Here is a 24,546-nt window from a genome sequence, read left to right on the forward strand (position 1 = left end):
AGTGTTTTAAAAGGCGGGGGTGTGAGGCGAGGCTTTTTATATAGTACGGAGTGAGGTGTAAGTCTCATGAATCTAGTTGGTGTAGTATCATGTATATTCAGTTTCATACTTTTATTACTAGTAAAATAAGCAAAAATAAACTTTTCAATGATTTATAATTTTTATTTGAGATAAGTATTAATAATCAATAATGAAGAAAAAGTATTATATTATTATTTGAGAAATATCATTACACCAATATAAAAATATGATTTAAATTTAACTTAAAAATAAATTTCAAACGCTTGGGAGTGCGTTTTTACGCCAAGGACTTACGTTTTTATGTTCAGGGCTTACGCCTCAAATTTTAGGACTTAGACCTTATGATCTACATTTTTAATTTACGCCCTAGAGTATTTTTCGTATGCCATGCCCCGAGACTCACTCTGAGACTCGCCCCAAAAACATTTTTGAAAACACTATTGTGTACCATTTATCATGTCCTTCATCTTTTTTAGTAGGTGGTTGTGTATTCCCATGAAGAAACGAAAATTTCTCTTTTTCACCAATATGCATCTATATGATTTGAGACCACACATTATAATTAGTTTAATTTATAATAATTCCTGCATTGAAAGAGGAATTTTCAGATTGAATGACAATCGAGTAGAGTTAGAAGCATCTGATTTGTCCATGGCGCTGATACCAAGTTCAAATCTTGAACAAAATATTTCCTTTATTTGTATTCTATTATTTTTCAAAGGATGCATGTACATGATTATATAACTACAACTAAGTCACAATATATGGAAAAAACTAATATCTTCCTATTTTACAGGTAGAGTTAGAACCATCTGATTTGTCCATGACGCTGATACTAAGTTCAAATCTTGAACAAAATATTTTCTTTTTTTGTATTCTATTATTTTCCAAATGATGCATGTACATGATTATATAACTACAACTAAGTAACAATATACGAAAAGAACTAATATCTTCCTATTTTACAATGATATCCAGAATCGAGTTCCTATTTTAAAATATTACAGAATATCTCTACAAGCCCTAAAATATCTCTACAAGGTGATGGGGAGTTAAGAACTGAGGGTGAAGGAATGGTATGTGAATTGATGGACTGAGGATCAGGTGTGACAAGAGGATGACTGGTTTGAGGGTTTGAAAAGATAGCAGGACAACAATCATTTGCAGGGCTAGGGAATGCAGATAAAGAGACTAGAAAAATAGGAGTATGATGAGGTTGTGAATCTAGAAGAGTATGTTTGGGATGTTTAAATGGAAAAATATCCTCCTTAAAGGATACATCTTTGTTAACATAAACGGAACTTGTGGCATTATTGTAAAGTTTGTAACCTTTTTGTGTATCAAAATAGCCCATAAAAACAAAAGTAATTGCCTTGGGAGAAAAATTGACAGTGGTGATCGGTCTAGTGGCATAACACAAGCAGTCAAAAACTCGTAAATGGTGTAATTTGGGCACTTGATTATGGAAGACCTCATACAGAGATTTTCCTGCCAAAATTGATGAGGGAAGTCTATTTAAGAGTGGATGATCTTGGAACCTGAGTGCCCTTGCCATTTCAAAAACATGTCTATGTTTTGTTTCCGCAATGTCATTTTGTTGAGGTGTGTGGACACAAGTACTCTAGTGAATTATACCAAGAGAAGTAAAAAGAGTGATATTGTGAGTTAAAAAGTTCCAAGACCATTGTCTGAACTAACAATTATAATAGAAGTTGAAAACTGATTTTTGATGAGACTAATAAATATTGTGATAAAAGTCACAACTTCACTTTGTATCTCAACAAGAAAATCCAAGTCATTCAGGAGTACTCATCAGTAATGGCAAGAAAAAACACATAACCATTATAAGAACATTGCTTATAAGGCCCCCAAACATCCATATGCAGAATTTCAAAAGGAGATACAATTTTATTAGTGCTAGAAGAGAAGGGGAATCTAGTTTATCTTGCAAGAGGACACACAGGACACGAAAGAAAAACTTTATTCTGCAACTGAGGCCCTTAGTGAGTCTATTTGTGGGAACTAAAAAAAGTTCAATTGTATCATATTAACACATTACATATGTAAAAATATATATTCATTATAAAGTACTAACAAATCCTTGGTCAATCAAATACATCCTAATTAAATATAGTAGTCAGTTCAAAACATTTAGTTTATGCTAATACATCCCAATTAAATATAGTAGTCAACTTCAAAACATTTAGTTTATACTAATACTAAGTTGCATATTAATGATCCTAATCTCAAAACAAAAAGAAAGGGGCATATGGCGAAATTGATAGAAGCTACGAACTTAATTGGTAATGAAACCATAATTTAAATTAATATTACATGTATCACACTGTAACTTGTTGATTTTTAATTTCAAGATTACTTATTTAATGTATAATTAATAGGAGTATAGTACTTATCAATTTATACAAGAAACACAAATACTAATGTATCACAATTGAATGGTCATCTCAAAAATATAAATAAAAATCAAATTAACAACACAATATATGTAGTTTCATACCTCTGCTTGTCTGATCTATTTTATTATGCAACTAAAACTCTGATCTATTTTATACATTGCAAATCGAGACTCATATTTTTTTCCAGATTTTTGAATGACAGGTTTTTTTTCCAGATTCTTCATTGTCTTAGCAAAATCAAAATATTCATGATGTACCTTCTCATTGTTTTTTGGATTTTGAATCAAAATTGAAAGGATCTTCGATGAATTGGAAGAAGAAATTTAAAATCCCACTTATGTATCATTCATAACTCACCTTGATTTTCCAGATTCTTGAACGTATTCATGATCATGTATCGGCTATTGTTTTCAACTTTTAAAATCTATTATGATTTAGGAAAGAAATAAAAGATGAAAATTTGAATTGTTTGAAACCATACGGATCAAATCATATGTCGGGATAGAATGTAATTTAAATCTTATTTGGATACATTCTATCCAACTTATTTGCTATGTATCCGAATAACATTATTTTTAAGGGACTTTCGTAAATTTTTAAAAAGTAGGGATAGAATGTAATTTAAATCTTACACTATGGGATTCAGGGAAGTTATACTATTTTTAAATATTATACTAAAATACCAAATAAAAATAAAATGTATACTATATATCATACCAAATATCATAATACTAAAACAACGATATTCAAATTCAGTACATTATGACATTTCAGTATATACCATACCAAATATCATAATACTAGAACAACGATATTCAATTTTTCAGTACAATATGACATTTCGGTATATACCACAATACCATATCATGTGCACCCTCTATTTGTAAATCTCCCATTAAATATGGAGTGCAATACACTACACACCCAGTATGATTGAAGCTTAGTTTGAAAATATGATTCTCAATGAAGATTTCTATGACTATTCTATGGCCTATGTTTCATAACCGAATTTTATTTACATGTGACGAATCTTGGCAAAAGCACTACACTTGACGTCCACATACAAACTATACAAGGGCTGCTGAATTCAAAGTTTAAGAGTATGAAAGAGAATATTTACAGACCAACAAGGGTTGTGATGAAGGTAAGTACTCATTCATCCTTAACCAAGAGACCTCGAATTCAAAGCCCATAGCTACGGAGTCGCCTTCGTTAGGGAGCGTCGGGGCTAGTACCGAACAGGTGTAAAACCAACAAAATAGGAGAATATTTACAGAAAAATATTTGCAACTGGTTCCTTGCTAGTTCTCCATAAGAAAATTAGAATATGACAGATAATTAATTACCTACAATGGATATTTTAAAGCTGAAAACCCAACTCCATAAATACCCTTCTTCACAATTTTCCCAGAACAAACGAGGACCTTGCACTATTTCAAAAAGCAGGGGGCAACAACCCACACAAGACAAGAACAAATACAAAAACCCTCCATTTGCATAAACCAAATACTTGGCATGATCAAGTCTTCCAAGCATTCAAACAAGTTATGATTTACGCACACGATCACGCCAAGAACCTTGCTGCATTGCCAGTGCCTAATTCATATAATACAAGAATGATTAAGCAGAGTGGAACCAAAAATGAAGATAAAGGGGTGAAAACCTAACCACGGTACTCTAATAATTAGCAAAAACCTACTATGATAAGATTTAAGATATCACCTGTCCATTGATGAGACTTGTAGCAGTTGCAATTTCAGATATGTCCTTTTTGACATTCTTATCTTCTGCTTCATCATTTGTTTCTGAGGAAGGTGAACATGGCAATAGTGAGGGAGCTCCAAAAATAGCCTCATCATGAGCAGCCTCAATTTGTTCCTCCCTCCTAGTCTTCAAATCAACAAAAAAAATTAACAGCAAAAACATCTTAGCGCTTTGGCATGATCACAGCCCATTTGCAACACAGTTATGAGAAGTAAATGATACAAAGAAAAAGAGGTGTGTACCTCCACCGTAGAAAACCGAAAGCTTTTACCAATGTGGTCGACTAAAGCACCATCATCTTCTACAGCTAAAGCAATCAACAGTGCATCAGTGTCAGCAAATAAAGGAACTTTTCTTTCTACAAAAATATCAATATAAGCAAGAACGGAGGTCCCCCGTCAGGGGAGGAGCTACGTGGAGCCCGGGGGACCCCCTTCATCGAAAAATTACGCCGAATATGTAAGCTCCAATTTTGAATATATATATATATATATATATATATATATATATATATAATATAATATAAAATCCCCTGAACAGAAGCTTAACTCGATGACTAAGAAAGTTCAAATTTTGTCTTTGATGCTCTGGTTCAAGTCCCACTATGTGCACTATCCCCTCCCCCTCCCCCCCCCCCCCCTCTTCTTTTTGCTTTGGAAAGTCCCATAGGCTAAGCGATGGGCTCAACTTTTGAGCTCAGAATACCAACCCAATGAAAAAGCCTCATTAATTTTGGGCACAATCTGAAACTTTATTTTCTTTTTCATTATTTTTCCCATTGCTTTTGGGCTCAATGTGAAGCTATATTCATTTTTTTCTCTTCTATTTCATTTCTTCTCAATTAGGTTTTGTTTAAATATAGTAGGCACATTCTTTGTATTTTTTTCTTTTATTCTTCTTATTTCTATTGCTCACTTCATTTCTTCATAACTCTCATTCCATGTACTAACTGGAAGAAACACTTGAAAAAACAATGAATTGCTATTAAACTTGCAATTGAGTTAGGCAAAAAATTATGTAAGTAAGGTAATTTTAATTTAATCAAATGAAGAAATTTGAAAGTCGTGGATATCCTTTTAACAATATCTATTTAATTGAATTTCTTTCTTTAATTTCATAGTATTTGTTTCTTATTTTTTCCCATTCCATTTTAAAGAGATCGAAACCAAACTAAAGTTATTTGAGTTACTCATCATTTACTTGTTTTACAAATGACTAATCTAGTAAATATAATTAAATGAATTGAGAAATCGACAATGTCATTTATTTATCTACTGAATATGCATTATAATATTAGTAACTCAATCCTTACACCTTGTAAACAAGCTTAGTGATTTTCAAAGTAACATATGATCGAATGGACACTATTTCAAAATTTAAAGAAAGTTCAAACTGAAGTGAAATACTAGAAAATAAAAGAAAGAAAGAAGACAAGAATTCTAAAAGGTTCAATAGAGCAGGATAAAAGTAGGAAGAAGCTAAACACGACATGACAAGGCATTCCTTCCTTGTCTCGCTCCATTTTTCATCTTATAATTTTCACATATTTGCTTCTTTATTTATACTTTGACCCCCCCCCCCCCTTAAGGAAAGTCACCTTAGTTTCATGCGAACCAAACTAATCATCCACATCTCCACAAGATTAACAGTCCCTCCGTTTCACAAAGAATGACCTAGTTTGACTTGGCATGGAGTTTAAGAAAATAAAAAGACTTCTGAATCTTGTGGTCCTAAACTAAAGTTATCTCAAATGTACAAAATTGTCCTTTGATCTTGTTGGCCTTAAATATGCCTCGTGGAAAGTTGAAATTTAAATATTAACAAAAAAAGAGAAAGAAGTTATTCTTTCTTATACAGACTAAAAAGGAAAGGAGACCATTCTTTTTGAAACGGAGGGAGTAATGTATAAATTATAGTACATTTGTTTTATTAGCGGTGAAAACCTCATCCAACTTAAGATGTTTCCTTGCGATATGAATATTTCAATGAACAAACAAATCCTTCATACACAAGCTACGCAACCTAAATGTTGTTTTAGTTTGCATCTTATATGCACGTTGACCGTTAGTGTATTGGAATTCTGCATCCTATGGAATCATCATTACATTGAAGATTTCTAGCAAGCTACAAATAGCTATACAAGTAGGAAATAAAGGAAGAATATTGAAGTCCATCCTTTTAACTAGCTCAGTGCAAGACACCTGGAATCTGATTTTAGTTATATGGTTCACCCTATGACCACTGCCTGGTTGCAGCAACAATAAGAATCCTACTAAAAGTGATAATGTAAAGGATTCAATTTGACAATGTTCATATGTAAACAATAGCAACCAAATAGCTAACCTTCAATCTCGTTGTCATCCAAAGGGGCATCCTTGTCAAAGTCAAAACGCTCCCATCCCGAGCCCATGCTTATTGTTTCATCTTTTCGAACTGTCAAAAGAAACAAAAGAAAACAACGGGCTACTTCAATCCATACTCATATTAAGTTTAAGTGATAAGCTTCCACCTCTACCAGAGTTTGTATGAGCTTGTAAGATAAGCAGACAACTAATATGAAACAAAAATGTAGAAAAAGCGGGGCAAGAATTTAGGAAAAGGCTATACTTCACATAAACCTATAAGCTACAATATGTTCTTATGATATACTCCCTCAAGTCCATATTAAGCAGGTGTTTGGACATGCGTTTTAATCTTGTAATTTGAAACTATGAAATGAAATCAGCATTTGGACATGCGATTTCATATCAGAAATCCCAAATTCTCCAAAAGGTCAAATCATAATTTCATAATTTACACATAAAAAATAGACCCACAAGTTGATATTTTGTAAAGAAAATCATTCGTATCGACATATTTTTTTGAGAGAATAATAGAGTAATGAAATATTCACGAACATAATGATATTGACCGACAAACAGCTCATAGTAAGAGTAATATACAGCAACTCATTAGGGAACTCATGTTCAATTTTTACTTTTTTAGTGAAATAAAGTTTGATCATAAATGTTGTGTTTTCTTTTATAACAGCTTTGGGATAATGTATAATACTTCTGTTATGAACTTTTGCTTATTTGGTAAGATTGTATATAGAGTTGGGCAATTTTAATAATTTGAGGATTTTATGTTTATAAGCAAAAAGTACCCAAATTGTATGTACAAACAAAACTCAGTTCCATCTTATATGATTTTCTTTAGAAAGGTAACATTCGTATATATTGACTAAAATCAGTACATGGCCCATGTGTACTAGAACCATAATTACAACTTATCAACAAAACAAGATATCTGAATCTAAAATCTAAATAGAGCAAAGGATCTGAATAATTGACTCAGAAACAACAGAAACAAAAAAGTCTGATACAGTTCAATTTGACCTTCTGAAGAACACAACTTTTGCTATGAAAACATCTAGCACTTCTCTCTCTCCAGATTGTCAAGCAGATATAGGCTTACACAATCCTCCATCTATTTTTGTATGAATCTCCCCCACCTACCTCTTCCTAACTATGGAGGAGGTGGGTGTTTCTGCTAAGCATAGTCCAAACAACTCCCCCAAGGCTGATAAAAATCCTCCAAGTTGGGTTGTTATCTTGCCCGGTAAAAACAGATGGTTGGTTGTCTCAACCTCTTCCACAAATAGCATCTAGAGCACATAGAGAACTTCCTCTTCTTGAGATTTTGTTGTGTCAAAACTGCTTCTCTTGCAGGTAACCAAGTAAAACATGCCTTCTTGAAGCAATTTTTGTTTTCTAGATCTCTTTTCATGGCCATTGTGGTGGTTGCTGGCCACCTTCATTCAAAAACTTGTGTTGAGTTCACCGAAAACTTGCCTTTGCTATCTTTGTTCCACAACAATCTATACCTCATTCTTGTCCCTTTGAACTCTGCCAGAGCTCTACAAATTCTTTCACGGTTTCAATTTCCCAGTCATTAAAACTCCTTCTAAACTGGATGTTCCTCCTTGTTGTGTCGAATTGTCAGCTAAACTCATTTGTTGATGTACTACCACCAACACATACATCTGAGGGAAAACGGTTTTTAAACTAGCATTTCCCAATCATTTGTCCTCCCAAAAAGAGGTCATACTTCCATAGCCTACCCTCATTGTTGTGTTACCTCTCAAAAAGGCTAAAAGATTCAAATAAATCTCCATAAACTTACAACATAGGGTGTATATACCTCCATTTGTTCTCCTCTCCATGTTTAGCTTTAATTACTTAGCCCTATTGTGCTTAAGGCTCTTGTGAGTATCTCCACAACCACTTCAGTCTGAGTGCCTTGTTTGAATTTTCAAACTTCTCACTCCTAAACCCCCTTGTTTCTTTCCCCATAGAACCTCGTTCATTTTCACCAAGTGCAAACAGTAGAGTCATCTTTCTCAATCCCTTTCAGAAGAAAATCTCTCCAATCTTGTCTAAACTTTTTATCTCTCCATCCGGAATGGGAAAGATAGACATCATGTTGGTTGAGAGAGCATCCAAAAGAAAATTGATGAAAGTTACTCAGCCATCTAAGCAGATGTCTTGAGATTTCCATATAGTTAACTTCTTCTCACACTTTCCAATCACTGAGTTCCAAATGTCCATGGCCTTTAACTTGACACCTAGGGGCATACCAAAGGAGATGTATTGAGATCTCCATCTAGTTAACTTTTTCTCACACTTTCCAATCATTGAGTTCCAAAAGCTCATGGCCTTTGACAACCTAGAGGCATACATAGGTACATAGAAGACAAGGAGCCTACTTCCCCTCCTAGAATTCCAGATAACTCCAACATATTAGGGACTTCATTGGTCGAGAACAACTAGCTTTTCCTCCCACTAATATGTAGTCCAGAAAAGCCCTCAAAAAGCAGTAAAATTGATCTTAGGATCAGTACTTGCCCTCCCTCAGCATCACAAAAGATTAAGGTATCATCAGCATACTGCAGGTATGTGACTTCCATGTTGGCATTTGAACTTGGGGTTTGGTTTGTGATTCATTTTAAAGAGAGAAGGCAAAGAATCTCCCTGCCTCAAGCCACTTTTTGTAGGGGAAAAGCCTTCAGGTGATCCATTGATAAGAACTGAAAATCTTTTGGTGGAGATGCAATATCTTACCCATTGAACCCACTTCCTTCCAAAAACCATACATGAGAGCAGTTTCAGCAAAAAATTGGAGTTTATCATGAAAACTTTCAAGAACTTCCACTCTCAATGTTTTCATGACACATTCTGATTGTTTCCGCATTGTAGTGCAACTGGATTGTGATCTAAGCATAATCTCTGCAACACAACCTGTTTAATTTTGCTGAAATTGTCAACCCACTCCTTATATATCAGAACCCTATCAATTCTAGAAGCAGCATTGTTCTTGTCTCCTTTGAACCAAATAAAACACCTCCTTAACCCAAAAGATCCATGTCTTCAATGAAATTTCAAAAATCTTTCATTGTTGTTCTCCTTTTGCAATTTCTCTTCTCAGGTGGAAACTCGTGACATTGAAGTCACCATAGATTGTCAACGGTCCCTTAAACAAACTTTTGACAGATCATATTTCCCCTTACATGTTCTCTTTCAAACATACATTTTGGACCACATACTCCTATTCTATGACACTTATAGTCCTGCAATGGAGCCTCAAGTTTACATGAAAGAGTGTAAGAGCCAATTTACAGAATTTCCCCTCTCGCTATCCCGTAACATCAGAATCCCCTGTCTAGTGCAACTAGCATGGTTCCTCAAACAAACTTTTGACAACTCCTATTTCCTGTTACATGTTCTCTTTCAAACATACAATTTCGACCATGTACTCCTACTATGACACTTATAATCCTCCAATAGAGCCTCATGTTTACATGTAAGAGTGTAAGAGCCAACTTATAGAACTTCCCCTCTCGCTATCCCATAACATCAGAATTCCCCCTCTAGTGCAACTAGCTTGAAGACGAGCATATTTGTCCCATCTTGCACCCCATAATTCTTTTATCATATCTTTAAACTCCCCCTCTAGCTTAAATTCCTCTCGACAGACTATGTCTACATTCCAGTTGAGAATTAAGCTCTTCACCAATCTTCTTAATCCCCACTATTAAGTCCCCTCACATTCCAGGAGACAAATTTTACTTTCATGGTAAAACATTGTCCTCTTTTCCCCGTCTCTCTTCTTCCATCACTTTTGAAATTGATGTCAACAGATGAAAGCTTTTTAAGCTCCTAAACCCCTTGTATCTAGACTTATTAGTGATGGAATCGTTTTCCATCTTTCTAGCCTTCCAGAGTTGTCTATTTGCATAAGTAACTCCAAAGACTCCTCATGTCGACTATAAACATTTTGCCCAACTTAATCAGATTTTGTCTTACCCATGCAAATGTCTCCTCCTCCTTTTGGATAGTAAGACTCTGATCCTGTTGGATTGGTTCAAGATCTTCCACCATCCACTCTTCAATTTATGTGTCATTCTACATGGAAACTATGGTGCTTTGGTCCTTCGAGATTTTCGTAGCCAAATCGGCTTTGTCGCTGCTAATCTCCTTTGTTGTGGCTTCCGAAATGTACTCAACATTATTTCCTATATCTCCCTCTCATAAGCTTTCATATCATGATTTTATCTCATATGGCCAAACGGTCCCTAAGTAAAATGTTGCAACTTTTTTCTTACTTCAAACTAATAGAATTTTTAAAATTCATGAAAATCATTGAGATTTTTTTCCACATTTACCTTTATTTTTAATGAGGTTCTTAACTACTTCACATTTCCTAGGAGAATAATTTACAAATTAATCTGAAGGTCGCAAAAGTAGAAAGTAGCCTTCAATTTATGCCCTTAAACATGTTTCTTAAGAGGTGTGTCATACCCAACAATTCACTTAGACTAGAGGGAGTACTAGTTCTGCTATTTCTTGCATGTATTGATGATAGGCTTAGACCTTCCTGTTAGCATCATCACTATTGTTATATCATTTTTTCTAGAAAGAGTTAACAGCCCCATAACCATCAGTAGAACTAGGTAATATCTCCTCAACTAATTAAAACATATTAGTATCCACTGTATAGTACATTAAATAGCGAAATTTACATATTAGGCATCCACAAGTGAAGAATATTATCCAAAAAAGACCAGAAAAAGAAGTTATAATTACCACTTTCTGAAAGTTGAAATTTCATTTTGGCTTTGACTCTTTCAGCTGGAGTCTGTTCAACATAGAAACAAAAAATAAACAATATCAGGCTTCATAATTATTTTTTTGAGAGAAGGGTAACTTTGTATTCACAAGAAACTCATCTAAGAAAGGATGAGGACATCAGGCTTCATAATCTGAAACAAAGTACTTGCAGATATTAGGGGATTTATCAAAAAACAGATCTTAGAGGATACAACAAAAAAGTCCAACAAACAAATTTAAGGCTATGGATCCAAAATATTGGTTGCACCTACTTGGTAACCACTAACAATTAAGAGAACTTGCGGATGATGAAAGCAACATCAATATATGTGATTTCCAGTCCATTATCACATCTTTGAAGCCTCAAATGGATAGTTAGAGGAAATATACGGATATGGGAGCATTGATAAAATCCACTATGCAACTAAAGGGTAATTTTAATGTGCTCGATAATCAGAAGATTCCTTATTCTTTAGTTTTGACAAATTTGTAAGTACATCGGTCTGAAACACATTTACAGAAATTAACAACGCAAAGAATCTATATCGTGCTTTACAATCCAATCATCCTTATAGCATAAAACATAAAGGCAACATCTTCAGGCAACATTATCCAGGGGTTGCATCGGTCGGTTCGGTTTGGTTCGGTTCAGCTTTATGGATTATCAGTTTGATTTATCAATTTTTGGTCGTTTTCAGTTTACCCAATAAGAAAATGTCTGTAAAATATTATATGACTTCTCACTTATTTAAATGCTTTCATATAGTAAAACACAAACGTTAATGAAAAATTGCATCAATAAGAGAAAATTTAGTATTAAGACTATAATTACATGTCACCACCAAAACATAGTATGAAATTTCATATGTTAATCAAATTACAAACCTTTACGAACTTGCAAAAGCTACAACCTACAATTACAAACTAAAACTAAAACTAAAACAAAATAGTCCAACAAGACTAAAACTAAAGCTAAAATCAAATAGCTATAATTGTAAACCCTTACTTCAGTTTTTAAGTTTCCAGTAAAGTGGGTAGAGTACTATAATAGCTGTAGTGTCAAGTTATATATTGAATTATTAATATTTAACATTTAGGAAGGGTAAAGTAGTAAATTATTATCGTTTCATTGGGTCATCAATTTACCCAATAACTCAATAGTGAAAACCGAAAATGAACCAATAACCCGCTAACTTTTTTATAAACCCAATAACATTTTTTCGGTTCCATTTATTGGGCAATTCGGTTTTTGCATACCCCTAACATTATCCAATCTTCCTATTCAGCAACCATAGTAAGATGCTTTTTTATCATTGGATTTGAATGCAAGAGTGTGTCACCTTATTATATACAACACCTTCGTCCCAATTAATCTGGTGGTATTTGACTCATGAGTTTAAGAAATAAAAAAAAAACTTCTGAAAATTTCCATGCAAAACAAGTGACATATGTGTGGCTATAACCCATCTCCAGGTAAATGAAAAGTTTAAAGTTAAATTGTCGATAGATAAGGAAGTAACTAGTAAGTGCTCTTTTTTTTTAGATAGACTAAAAAGGGAAGTAGGCTAGGATGAAATTTGGATGGAAGGAGTAACTAAGATCGAGTGTAATATGTGAACATAAATTCAAACATTCTACACATTCCAGCATTCTGTTAAAAACTCTGGAATTGTTAAAATGACTGCAAGCTTCTCTAGCGGACAAGATCACAGTTCTGGTCAGTAGTGGCATTCTCCTCAAAAACATACTGTACAATTGAGATCAGGATGTACAATTGACACTTTTAAAGACAATGAGAATATTGTACCAATCTGCTTCGCTCACTGCCTAGAATGTGTGTGATATTAACACCAAAAACAGCACAAATTATAACCAAACCAAGTAATATTGAGAAATAAGAATGAAACTTACCGTAGTTTGATAACCTTCAATCAATTTGCTATAATCTACCATAGCAGCTCTATCTTTGCCAACTTTCCCCGGTCTTTGATCCCGTGGTGACACACTCCTTGTCCTCTTTGTATTCTGCTTCTCTTTTTGTCTATGTTTATATCTGTCTCTACTTCTACTTCTACTTCTACTTGTCGACCTATGTGGACGCTTCGACCTATAAGCATCCCGGTTTTCACTCCACCTCGAATGCCTCTCTTTATCTCTGTTCCGGCTTCGACTCCGTCGCCTTAACTTGTGGCTTCGACTCGGGCTTCTCCGGCTGGAACGTTTTTCGCGACTTGGACTTGTGGAAACCCTACAAGAAAGGCAATCTTTAGGTTTATTCTTTAGCTTGTTTTGGATGGTTTGGAGCTGAGCTTGTTTTTCGAACTCGGTGGTTTTGGACGGGCTTGATGCCCTGACAAAGCTACCTAGAAATGAAGAGGAAGAAACGAGAGCAGAGCCACGGATGGGTACGGCATCATTTGAAGTTGAAGAAAAGCCTAGACCTTGCTTGAATCTTGCGGCGCCTTCTCCTTTTCGTGTAAGTTCGTCGTAGTATGCTGCGGCCTTTTCTTCCTCCATCTTAGGACAGAGATGGGGTGGTGCACCGCCGCTGACGGTTTCGTGGAAAAGACCAAATGGCTCGCCTGTTGAGAAAATTAAATGAAATGTGTAAATTTAGGATGCCACCGTCCGAGATCAAACCCTAGAAGTTAGAGCCAATCTCGGATTGTGATTGGCGTACTTGACTTTTTGGAGGTTTTGTACAAATTCTTTTCGTATCGTTCGTCGCTTATACATAGTGAAAAGTAGTGCGGAATGAAAAATTTTCACAAAACATTAAAATATCTTTAATAAAATCTTTCATTAGAAATCATCGAAATACCATGTCTCAATCTCATCAAAACTTAGACACAAAAATACTTAGGTTATGACTCATACTTCAAAATATAGAAATATTTAGTCTATTAAAATACTCCGATGAAGAAAACAAAAAACATCTTATGCCCTCGAGTCAATGAGGACATACTTCAACTTCAATTGAATGATGCTACGATCCAAGTCTTGCTTTCCAAATGCTCCTCACCTACCAACCACTATAGAAATAGATAAAAGCATGGAATTAGTACAAACACATGTACAAATTCCTAAGAAATCACCTAGAGCACTGATCACATTTTTAGGAGTCACATTACAGTAACCCACTTCACTGTACAATGAAGTTCTCTTAGTTTTATTTTAGACACCTTCTAGCATGCATATCTCCTTACTAAAAGTTGTTCTAAGACTCAGTTAAGTAAGACAAAGAGAGACGGCACATACATTCTCTCTAGGCACACCTAAATGATCCTCAAGACCACCTACAATGAGATCAACACACACTTACAAGACACCAAACACATAAACATGACATTCTTCTTCCAAAGGCTATCAAAAGACTTACTTAAGTAAATCAAGAAGCTAACGTCCATGATTTGACCTCTTCAAGACTACCTAAATAATCTTTAAGACTACCTAAGGCTTAGATCATGTGCACATAATCAACATCTTCCCTAACAAAGTCATTCTTAAGACTTATCTAGGTAAGATACGAAGTGACCATTCCTATGCCCCTTCACACCTCAACTAGACAACGTTTAACTACTCTAGGTAAGTACTTATTCATTTAACATGTTTTCTTAACTTAAGTCATTGCATTCATTATTTTATTTAAGACTCATTCATCACATAAAGACATTCAAGTAATGGTCTTGGACAAGACTTAGGGACTCTCACTAACACCTTCAAAGTCTATTGTGCAATGTCTAGATAGTGTCATACCACCATCTAAACCTCATAGAACTTCTCTAATGCTAGTAGGTATCCCATATGATAAGAATAGGCAATAACCGATATAAACCATGGTATCTAGACATGGAATCCATAGTTCTAACCTACTCCGATGAAGGTGTTCTACTTGCCAATGGTAGAGCTACACACATCCCATGTAGGTTTATGGTTAAGGAATATAAAGGGTGTGCTTTGTACTCTTGTCTCGTCCTTTAACTAGAGCTACTTCCCTTACCATACTCACTCAATGCTAGCCTTTGTTCTCATAGAGTAATTTACATTAAAGATTCACATAAAGGGGTTCCATATCTAGTTCATAAAATCACATTTACCCTACCAAAGAGGCCCCCAAGGAAAACCTTACAATGGCGACAAGAAGCTCATAATGACTTCCCTAAGGATTGATATGATGTCGTTCCAGCCAACCAATCTTAAGTCTATCATTCCTTTACTTGAAGGATACTATTACGGCTTTCGACTTCAACATTCATAACCTTACCACTAGGTTCAAGGTCCACACAAAGACCCTCTTAACATTCTTCAAAGTCACATGTCATTCATACATACAAGGAAAAAAGGCTTTAGCATCCTAAGTTAAGACATCTCATATTCACGTTCATACATGCACAAGTAAGGGACACAAGTCAACCAAGACAAGACACAACATACTTCACTTTTAACACATATTACATATCATTCTAGAAGCTCATACAAATAACCATTATCATACTTAAGTCATCCTATACACTACCATATCATCATCAATAGAATCATCAAAGACTCATATAGTCAAGTAGGAATAACCATGCATCAACCCTAAGACTATACACATAAAGACATAGTCATAGTCTTACATGATCACCTAAATAGCATCAATAGAAGAACACATATACTTTCACATCACTTATCATTTAGATAGATATTATCCAACTTCACATAATCAACTATACAAATCACCAAAAATACTTCAAGTAGTTGCCTACAAGGCCATGGTCATCATTAACATAAAGTAACGCTGACAAGGCCACATCAATTGCAATTAAAGCACGTAATACTGCCACCATAAGTAGACCATACCAATCACAATATAATTGAAGTCTAATTAACATAAAATAAAGGACAGTGTACCACCACTCCATCCCCAACACTTCAATCCAATGCTAAACCATCCAATTCACTACCATAAGGCCCTTACCCATGACCATGAACAACAATTCGATATAAAAACTATGATACTCAATGATACTAGGTCAATTCAATATAGATTCATCAATCTAAGACAACCTAGATATCAATTCAATATAATTATTATATCAATCAATAGCCCATATAAAACTACACTAGAATTCATAAGCATTAAGTCCAAATCACTTAACCCATAAAGTAATCAAAAACTAGGGTTCATTAATTACATGGGTTCATAGGTTAATTAAGTTAAAATCATCAAATTAATAACAATTCAATCAATATACAATGCCTTAAAACCTTTAATGCAAGAACCCATGGATAAATCATGAAATAGGACAATTCATATTTGAAAACTTTAGAAAACTTCTTCGATATTTAAGCTCCTTGATTAATAGAGTTTCAAGGATCAAAAACCATACCTTAATAAAGCTAATACTCCAATTTGATGAAGAATCTTCACTCAATTCTCCAATTCAAGTCCTTCCTTAAGTTTTGGCTCCAATGGAGTTCTAGAGAATTTCTAAAGGATTTTTGATCTTTTTTTATTTTGAAGATTGAAATCTTCTAAGTGTTAAAGACTTATATACATGTTTAAAATACTGAAAGACCCTTTAGGAACCGCCCAAAGTCTTATTTGGACGTGGGTGAATTTACCAATTCATCTCTTGAACTTACAGTGACTTTGCAGGAAAAACAGTACCATCGATAGATCGTCCCTTGACCAACAGACAATTCTGTTGGTCCATGGTTGGGGACTGAGGCTGGTCTTTGTCCCCTCCTTCCTCACGCCTAAGTATGCACCAACGACTCCCCACCTACAGGACGTCGACTGACCCACTTGGTGTCACGACCGGAATCTAGACACCAAACGAGACCGGTGTCGTTGACCTCTCAAAGGTCGCAGACAATCCTACATACATCATCCTTACTTCATCTAGATTAATTTTAGCGGAAAAGTTAAACTTTTTGTTTTGTAACATGCATGTAAGTCAGTCTACTTAAATTCATATACGTTCACCATCAACCATCTAATATTAAAAACATCAAATGAAAGAAATAGGTCAATACTGCATTAAGTGTATACTTGCCAAAATGGCACCAATACAATGTCCAAAATAAAACGGGAAAGAAACGCTAGTGAAACATACTCCACTAGCTCAATCCTATAACTAATCTAGAATATAATGGGCAAGCGTCCTCGAATGCATGAGGGCCTACCAAGTCCGAATGAATGCTCCACGTCCGGATAGCTTCAGCGTCGATCTGTAAGCTCTAACGTCCACCTACGCCTGCGCCTAAAAATTTAGAGTTGTATGGGATTAGTACACACTTGTACTAAGTATGGGTATATGCAAGCACACACCAAGGACATGTATGAGTAAAAATAGTTCTTTCCTAACAAGTAAAAATAGTTCCTTCCTAACAACATGATTTATGGAAAGTCAAGTTAGTGGACTTGCCAAATTGGGCTTAGGATAGTAAGGGACTTGCCAAATTTGAATTAGGATAGTCAGGGGACTTGCCAAATTTGGTTTAGGAAAGTCATGCCATGAGAGTAACATGTATCATCATACTTATCATTTTGCAAACAACACATAACATATTGCACATATCATATCACATAGTTCATATCATTCTTTCATATGCCATGAGAGCTTGGGATCATGAACTTGACATTAGGACTTCCCAAAATGAGTATTCAACATATGGGACCTCAACTAGGGAGCCTTATTTAGCAAACACAGAGTCTACTTTATTCAGTCATACGTACTTCATTTCATTCATTCATAAGCTAGTGTAAACACTAGTCATACCTAGGATGTAGTTTAAGACTCTCATCGGGTTTGTTGTGCAATGATCAAGAATAACCCAGTGTCATTACTTGAGTCTAGATCACCTCTTGATTATCCTATCCTAACAGCTTTGGTATCGTTCATATCATTATGTGCATCATTTGAGGCTGGCCTCATTCAGTCATTTGGGAACTTTAACATTAAACGACATAGATCATGTGAGCATCATGACATCCAGTGTCTGCCCCACATCGAAAAGAGGTGGAATCACCGGCCAAAGTGACCCAAAACATGTTAGTGTACATAGGGAATTGAACCCTACTAGATCCCTATATTGGCAGTATAGGTTCAAAGAGTAGGATATATAAGGAGACCCATACCCGGCATGCCGGTCGATCTCATCTCATGAGAGTTACGTGAACCTCCACCTTTATCGAAAGAAGGCATCACCGCTCATAGCTAGCGTATGGGTCCTCAATATAAAGTTCCATTACATTCAACTCATACGTCATGGAAGTTGGCTTCTAGTATGAGGACATCATAGCTCAATAAATGATCTCATCTCATCATTAGTATTAAATATACATTAATGTCAATACTTTCGTTAGAGTGTTTATAGAGACTGGTCTTTTCTTTAGCTTTACACTCTCATAGGTGAGTACGTTTTGGTAACATTTACTTAGGCTCATTTGAGATTGCTCTCATCTTTCACATTATCCTCTTATCATGTTATCACCACATTCATTAACTTAAACATATTTGCTCTTCATAATTACTCACCCCTTTTTATGTGAATGTTCATTTCATCATATGTCAATGCACTTGGTCATTTAGTGTGTTTCATACTCTTACTTGATCCTTTTAGGGTTTCATCATTTCGTTACATACATCTTAGATTCACTTACTTTACACGTATGCTAGACTTATGGGTCTATATGTACAAGCCATGAGGCTTTAATCATAGTTCGTTTAAGTGATTCATATCTTACTAAGATTATGTGGTACAAGACTTATGGATCTTATAAGTATTCCAAGATCTCGATTTCGATCTATGTAGGCAACATTGTTTTTGAACATTTATTCACATTTGATTTATGTATCAATGCGGAATTTGGACAAGGGAACCCGATTTTGAATTCCTTGTACAACACGTACATTTTTATTTATTTTAGTTTGATCCACACGCCTTGGGGACCCAAGATCGAGCCCCAACGCCTCCTTTCCTTTTTCCCTTAATTTCTTTCTTTAGTTTTCGTTCGTTTGGGAGTGAGGGAATGTGGGATCGAACCCCTACAACCTCATTATCTTTTATTTTCCTTTTTCCTTAAACCAATTTTTGTTTTGACCAAGAGGGTGTGGGATCGAACCCCCACAACCTCATTTTCGTTTCTCCTTAATTTCCTTTATTCTGTCGTGTGGTTGTGGGTTCGATTTCCACATGCCTCAATATTTATTTTTATTTTAATTCTCTCTAATATTTGATAGAGAGGTTGTGGGTTCGAACCCCACACACCTCATTCTTATTTTTTTATTTTTCTTGTCATTTTCGATCAAGTCACGCGGGTTCGAATCCCACATGCCACATTCTTTTTAACTCACATTATTTCAATGATTTTTAACATGGTGAAGTCACGGGTTCAATCCTTAGTGATCTCACTTATTTTTCTTTATTTTGCATAGCTTATTAAACAACTTTACTTTGCTGAAATTAACCAACAAGGTGCTGGAAATTTGAGTTACATTTTTCAGCTTCTTTTCATCAACATTTTGAGTTAATTCTTAGGGAATTTCGTGAAGCATTTAGCTAATAGTTTTCCACTCAAATCAACAACATTATACTTCATGTGAACATCACGATTTATACAAGTTTGTGCACGTGAAATACAACCATAAAACATGTCATTCCATGCTCCAGTCCATGTCCAAGAGCCACTGCAACACACACTTTGCACACATACTTATCACATATTCTTGGAAAAAACATACTTTAATAATCACATAAATTCGAACACACATACATGAACGTGATCATCACGAAAACACATTATATTCCTAATTTTTACCAGCAAACATATCCACCCTACGAATCAATGGGAGCTAGTGACAGAGACATGCAACGGGGAACAACCCTAGTTTTCGGAATAAGATTCATCTGAGTCCTAATGGTCTCTTGGGAAAGGGACCAAGAGTAAGAAAACCCATACCTTTTTAGACTTGACAACCAGCCACAATCACACGTCCTAACCCACACCCAAATGATTCTTGTTCACAAGTGAAGTTCTTTACGTGTAATGCTTAGGCGTACAAATTTTTCTTTTTGTTTTTGATAGATGCAGCCAAGAACACATTTTATATAGTAGGCTTATTTTATTTTTCTATTTTTAATGGTAAAGTAAAGCTGAAAAACGTTTTAGAAGTAATATAAAGAATTAAGAGCGGGGATGAAGCACACTCCTAGTGGGAGTCATGCGCCCCTTTTGTGGGAATTGTTATAAAATATATATTAAGTTATTATAATGCCCCTCCTTATTTTAATTAATTTTAATCAATTAATTTGTGCCTCATTATGCCTCCTACTCGCTCGAACCAGAGTGAGGAGGTAAGATCTCTTAGGTTTGACCACCGAGATTTGACTTATTTTGACTAATTAATAACTTTATTTTATTAATTAAATATCAGCATAGGATAATTACTATACTACCCCTAGCCCCAAAATTACCTTTATACCCCTAGAACCCTTAAAACCTAGGACTAACCCTCTAAGTCCGGTTAAGACTCATCCGGGTGAATCCTAGTATTCGGGTACGCTACATGGCAGGACCCAATTTCCTAGCTCAACTAACTCCCCAGATTAGTTGGCTTGGATGTCGCAAGGGTTCAGAGGTCTGGTTCTACGCGCATCAATTCGTGTAAATTCGATCTAATTGTAGGCATTCTAGACACATTAAGAATTATTTAGCATAGCAATTTTTAGGGTTGTTACACTTGGTGTCGATTGCCACCGTAGGTTGGGCTATCTTGAGCAGTCTTGGTCACCAAGAAGGGTCCTTCCTCAAGGGCCCTTTAATGGTCCTTGAGGATGTTTGTTCGGACGTTTCCAACCCAAAAATGCTCGTATACGATTTTAGAACCTCTCACATGAATTTCATCCAAAACAAACACGTAAAACTCAACGAAGCATGCATAGACACACAAGGTCGTTTTCAAAGGCAAACCTTTCGAATGTCATGGACGTTCTTAGACGTTTGACCTTCAAACTTCACAAAACTTGACACACTGCCTATAAACACAATAATAACTCATTTAATTATGACCTTATAACCTCATGAATCACACATAAAACCACATATGAGGCACATATGACTTAGTCGTCGAACGTCTTGGTCGTCCCTTGACTTTTCACTTTCAATTCACCTAAAACTCTAGACACTGCCTCAATACCACATTTTATACCACTTTAGAACCTTAGAATATCATGGCAACCATGTTAGTATCTAGCTTCACCTAAGTCATTTTTGAGGTCTTACATAGGATCAAATTAATATTCTTAAAACTTTCTTTTATCTTTTAGAAAATACCAAAAAAATACTTTGTTTATCAACTTCGGAAAATGGTAAAAATTTCCCCTGAACTATGCGAAATAGATCACTTATACCCTTCATTACATTTTTGGATCAAAAATACCCCCGTCGTTATCTTAAGAAACCACAAATACCCTCAATAGTCAACACTCCAATTTTTTAGTGACGTGTCAAGCCACATGAGACTAATCCCTCCACCTAAGTGTTGCCAACTAAGATTCACCACAAAAGAACTTGACCTTTAGTAGCGACAAAGTTGCCATAAAATCCCAAATATTGCTATTAAAGTTTATGAGTGATTTTTAGTGGCGACTAAGGCTCCAACGACCATTTGCTAGTAAAATCTATTATTTCAATAAAGAAAAATATGACTATTAATTTTCTATTGTAACCTAATTTTCTAAAATAAATAACTTGCAATATCAATATTAAAAATATCCAATATTATTACGAAAAATCATCAAAATTACTTCTCGATTCACATGTCCTACTATATAATGCATCATCGTACATTTTATACATTTACATATGACATAAAAATAAAACATACAATGTCTTCAAATTCTTATTTAATTGATATCATTTTTGTTTTTTTTTTAAAAATAATGAAGAAAAAAAACATGAAATTAGAATTTAATGTTAAAAAACTTTTAGTGGTGATTTCATGGCTTTTATGGCGATTATTGTCGTCACTAAAGTTCTAGTTCTTTTGCAGTGAATCCTAGTTGGCAATGCTTAGGTGGAAGGATTAGTCCCATGTGGCTTGTCATGTCACTAAAAAATTGGGGTGTTAACTCTTGAGGGTATTTGTGGGTAGTTTTTATCCCAAAATGTAACGAAGGGTATAAATGATCTATTTTACGTAGTTCAGGGGAAATTTTGACCTTTTCTGTATCAACTTTTATAATTCAAATCCAAATTATTTAGAAAATAAAAGAAAACAAAATTTTCTCTTCTTCCTCCCTAACATTCTCTCTTCTCTTTTGCATATCAAAACAAATATTCTCATTTACTATTTTATCATCCTACTCATCTCCGATCGTGATTGTCTCTTCTTTTTTAACTGAATATTGTGTTCTACTTTAAATGGATAAGTCATTTTTTTAAATTTTTTTTTACAATATTCAAACAATACTAAGTTTATTTCATGGGTTAATTATCAATAAATCGTTCTATAAATGTGAAAATTGAATAATGGTGTAATTGTACGTATCATTTATTATTTTTGAAAGGAAATCAATAAATCCAAAAAAAAATCTTAATTTTGAGAAAATGTATATGTATTGTTAACATTCAATGAAGAGTCATTTTTTGTTGCATTAGTTGTTCTTTTTATGACCATTTTGTTCATATGATTTTAGAAAATAGACTTGTTCAGTTGTCCAACATATATTTCATTTGTTGAAACCTTATCCGGAGCAGCGAAGAACTTGAAAGTAGCGATTTGCATACCTCAAAATCTCAATATGAATGGTATTTTTTTTATAAATAATTACTGATTAAGCGATATTTTTTATTTATTACCATTTATAGCAACACTATGTGAAATCTGCAATATGTATTAAAAGTGGATTATGTACGCAATAAATATGTATTATAATTACATTTAAAAATATATTATGCTTGTTTTGTAAGAAATTGACACATGGTATTATAAGTGTATTAAAATGTCTGATAAATGTATTAATCATCAATAAAACTTGTATTATATGTAAATAATAAATTATTCTTTATAATATTTATTTAAATTGTATTATAAATGTATTAAAAGAGATCAAGTGAAAAAAAATTATTATTGCTATAAATGATAAAATATTTTCTTAATATAGTATATTTATGTAAGTTTCCAATTGAAAACTAAACTTGGGTTCTAAAAATGAAAAAGGGTCAGAATTGGTTGTGTAAGGGGTTGAATGTAAGGTAAGAAAGAAGTTGTATTGGAATTGAGAATTTGGCCCATTTAATTACAATTATTGTCAAATGAGTTTTAATAATTTAGTCAAATTGAGCTTAGCTGGTGATTCGGTAAAAATAAAATATGATAAATTAATATAAATTAATTAAAAAGCTTCTCAACATCAATAAAATAAAATAATAAACTTCATTATTAACTAACTAAATCAAATTATTCAAATAAAACTAAAACATTTTTAGACGATTGTTGAGTATTCATAAAATATATGAAATATATATAAAATTATATAGAATTTACAAAAAAGAAAAAGTACTTAAAATGATTTTAAAAGCATTTAAAATTTTATAAAGTCAATTATTTTAAATTGTTTGAAATTTAAGAAGCTCGATAATTAATTTATATTGTGGAGGTACGAAATTGGGATTCATTCAGTGTTTTAAAAGGTGGGAGCGTGAGGCGAGGCGTAAGCCTCGAGACAAAGGGCGTAAGTCACATGTATCTACGGGGCGTAGTCATGTATATTCAAATTTATAGTTTTATTACTAATAAAATAACTAAAAGTAAACTTTTTCATGATTTATGATTCTTATTTGAGATAAGTATTAATAATCAATAATGAAGAAAAAAGTATTATAATTATTATTTGAGAAATATCATTAAACCAATAATAAAAATATGATTAAAGCCAAAAAATTAAATAAAATAAAATACGCCCGGCGTATGTTTTTACGCTCAAGACTTACGTTTTTATGTTCAGGGCTTACACCTCAAATTTTAGGACTAACACCTTATGGATATACGTTTTTAATTTATGCCCTGGAGCGTCTTTATACGCCTCTCCTCGAGACTCGGCCCAAAAATGTTTTTTAAATCACTGGTGATAACAATGAAGACAAAGGAAACAAAAGGAAGTTGAGGAAGAAAAACAAGAAAAAAATTAAGTTGAGGATAATG

The 24,546-nt window shown here is 34.2% G+C and overlaps 1 protein-coding gene and 1 long non-coding RNA gene across 2 annotated transcripts; one reads left to right on the plus strand and one right to left on the minus strand.

Annotated features, from left to right (window-relative positions):
- The first annotated feature begins 566 nt into the window (after positions 1-566).
- LOC138340685 (uncharacterized) lies at positions 567-3,017 on the plus strand. Its single transcript, XR_011213429.1, has 2 exons — positions 567-817; positions 2,626-3,017. It is a non-coding gene; the product is annotated as an uncharacterized lncRNA (long non-coding RNA).
- Positions 3,018-3,707: 690 nt separating this feature from the next.
- On the minus strand, positions 3,708-14,340 carry LOC101260908 (uncharacterized). The gene is made up of 6 exons (XM_004252148.4): positions 13,262-14,340; positions 11,327-11,378; positions 6,546-6,635; positions 4,445-4,509; positions 4,161-4,328; positions 3,708-4,034 (listed from the first exon to the last, which is right to left on the minus strand). The coding sequence occupies exons 1-6, from the start codon at positions 13,865-13,867 to the stop codon at positions 3,984-3,986; spliced, it is 1,032 nt and encodes a 343-aa protein (XP_004252196.1). The 5' UTR covers positions 13,868-14,340; the 3' UTR covers positions 3,708-3,983.
- Positions 14,341-24,546: the final 10,206 nt, after the last annotated feature.

This window comes from Solanum lycopersicum, chromosome 12 (assembly GCF_036512215.1).
Source record: "Solanum lycopersicum chromosome 12, SLM_r2.1".
Classification (NCBI taxonomy): Eukaryota; Viridiplantae; Streptophyta; class Magnoliopsida; order Solanales; family Solanaceae; genus Solanum; species Solanum lycopersicum.

Excerpts from the sequence above, each read along its gene's own strand:
- LOC101260908 (XM_004252148.4), bottom strand. The coding sequence starts at position 13,867 with ATGGAGGAAGAAAAGGCCGCAGCATACTACGACGAACTTACACGAAAA. Across the intron at positions 4,510-6,545 it reads GGATGACAACGAGATTGAAG|CTGTAGAAGATGATGGTGCT; the intron begins GTTAGCTATTTG and ends TGATTGCTTTAG. Across the intron at positions 4,329-4,444 it reads TTCGGTTTTCTACGGTGGAG|ACTAGGAGGGAGGAACAAAT; the intron begins GTACACACCTCT and ends GTTGATTTGAAG.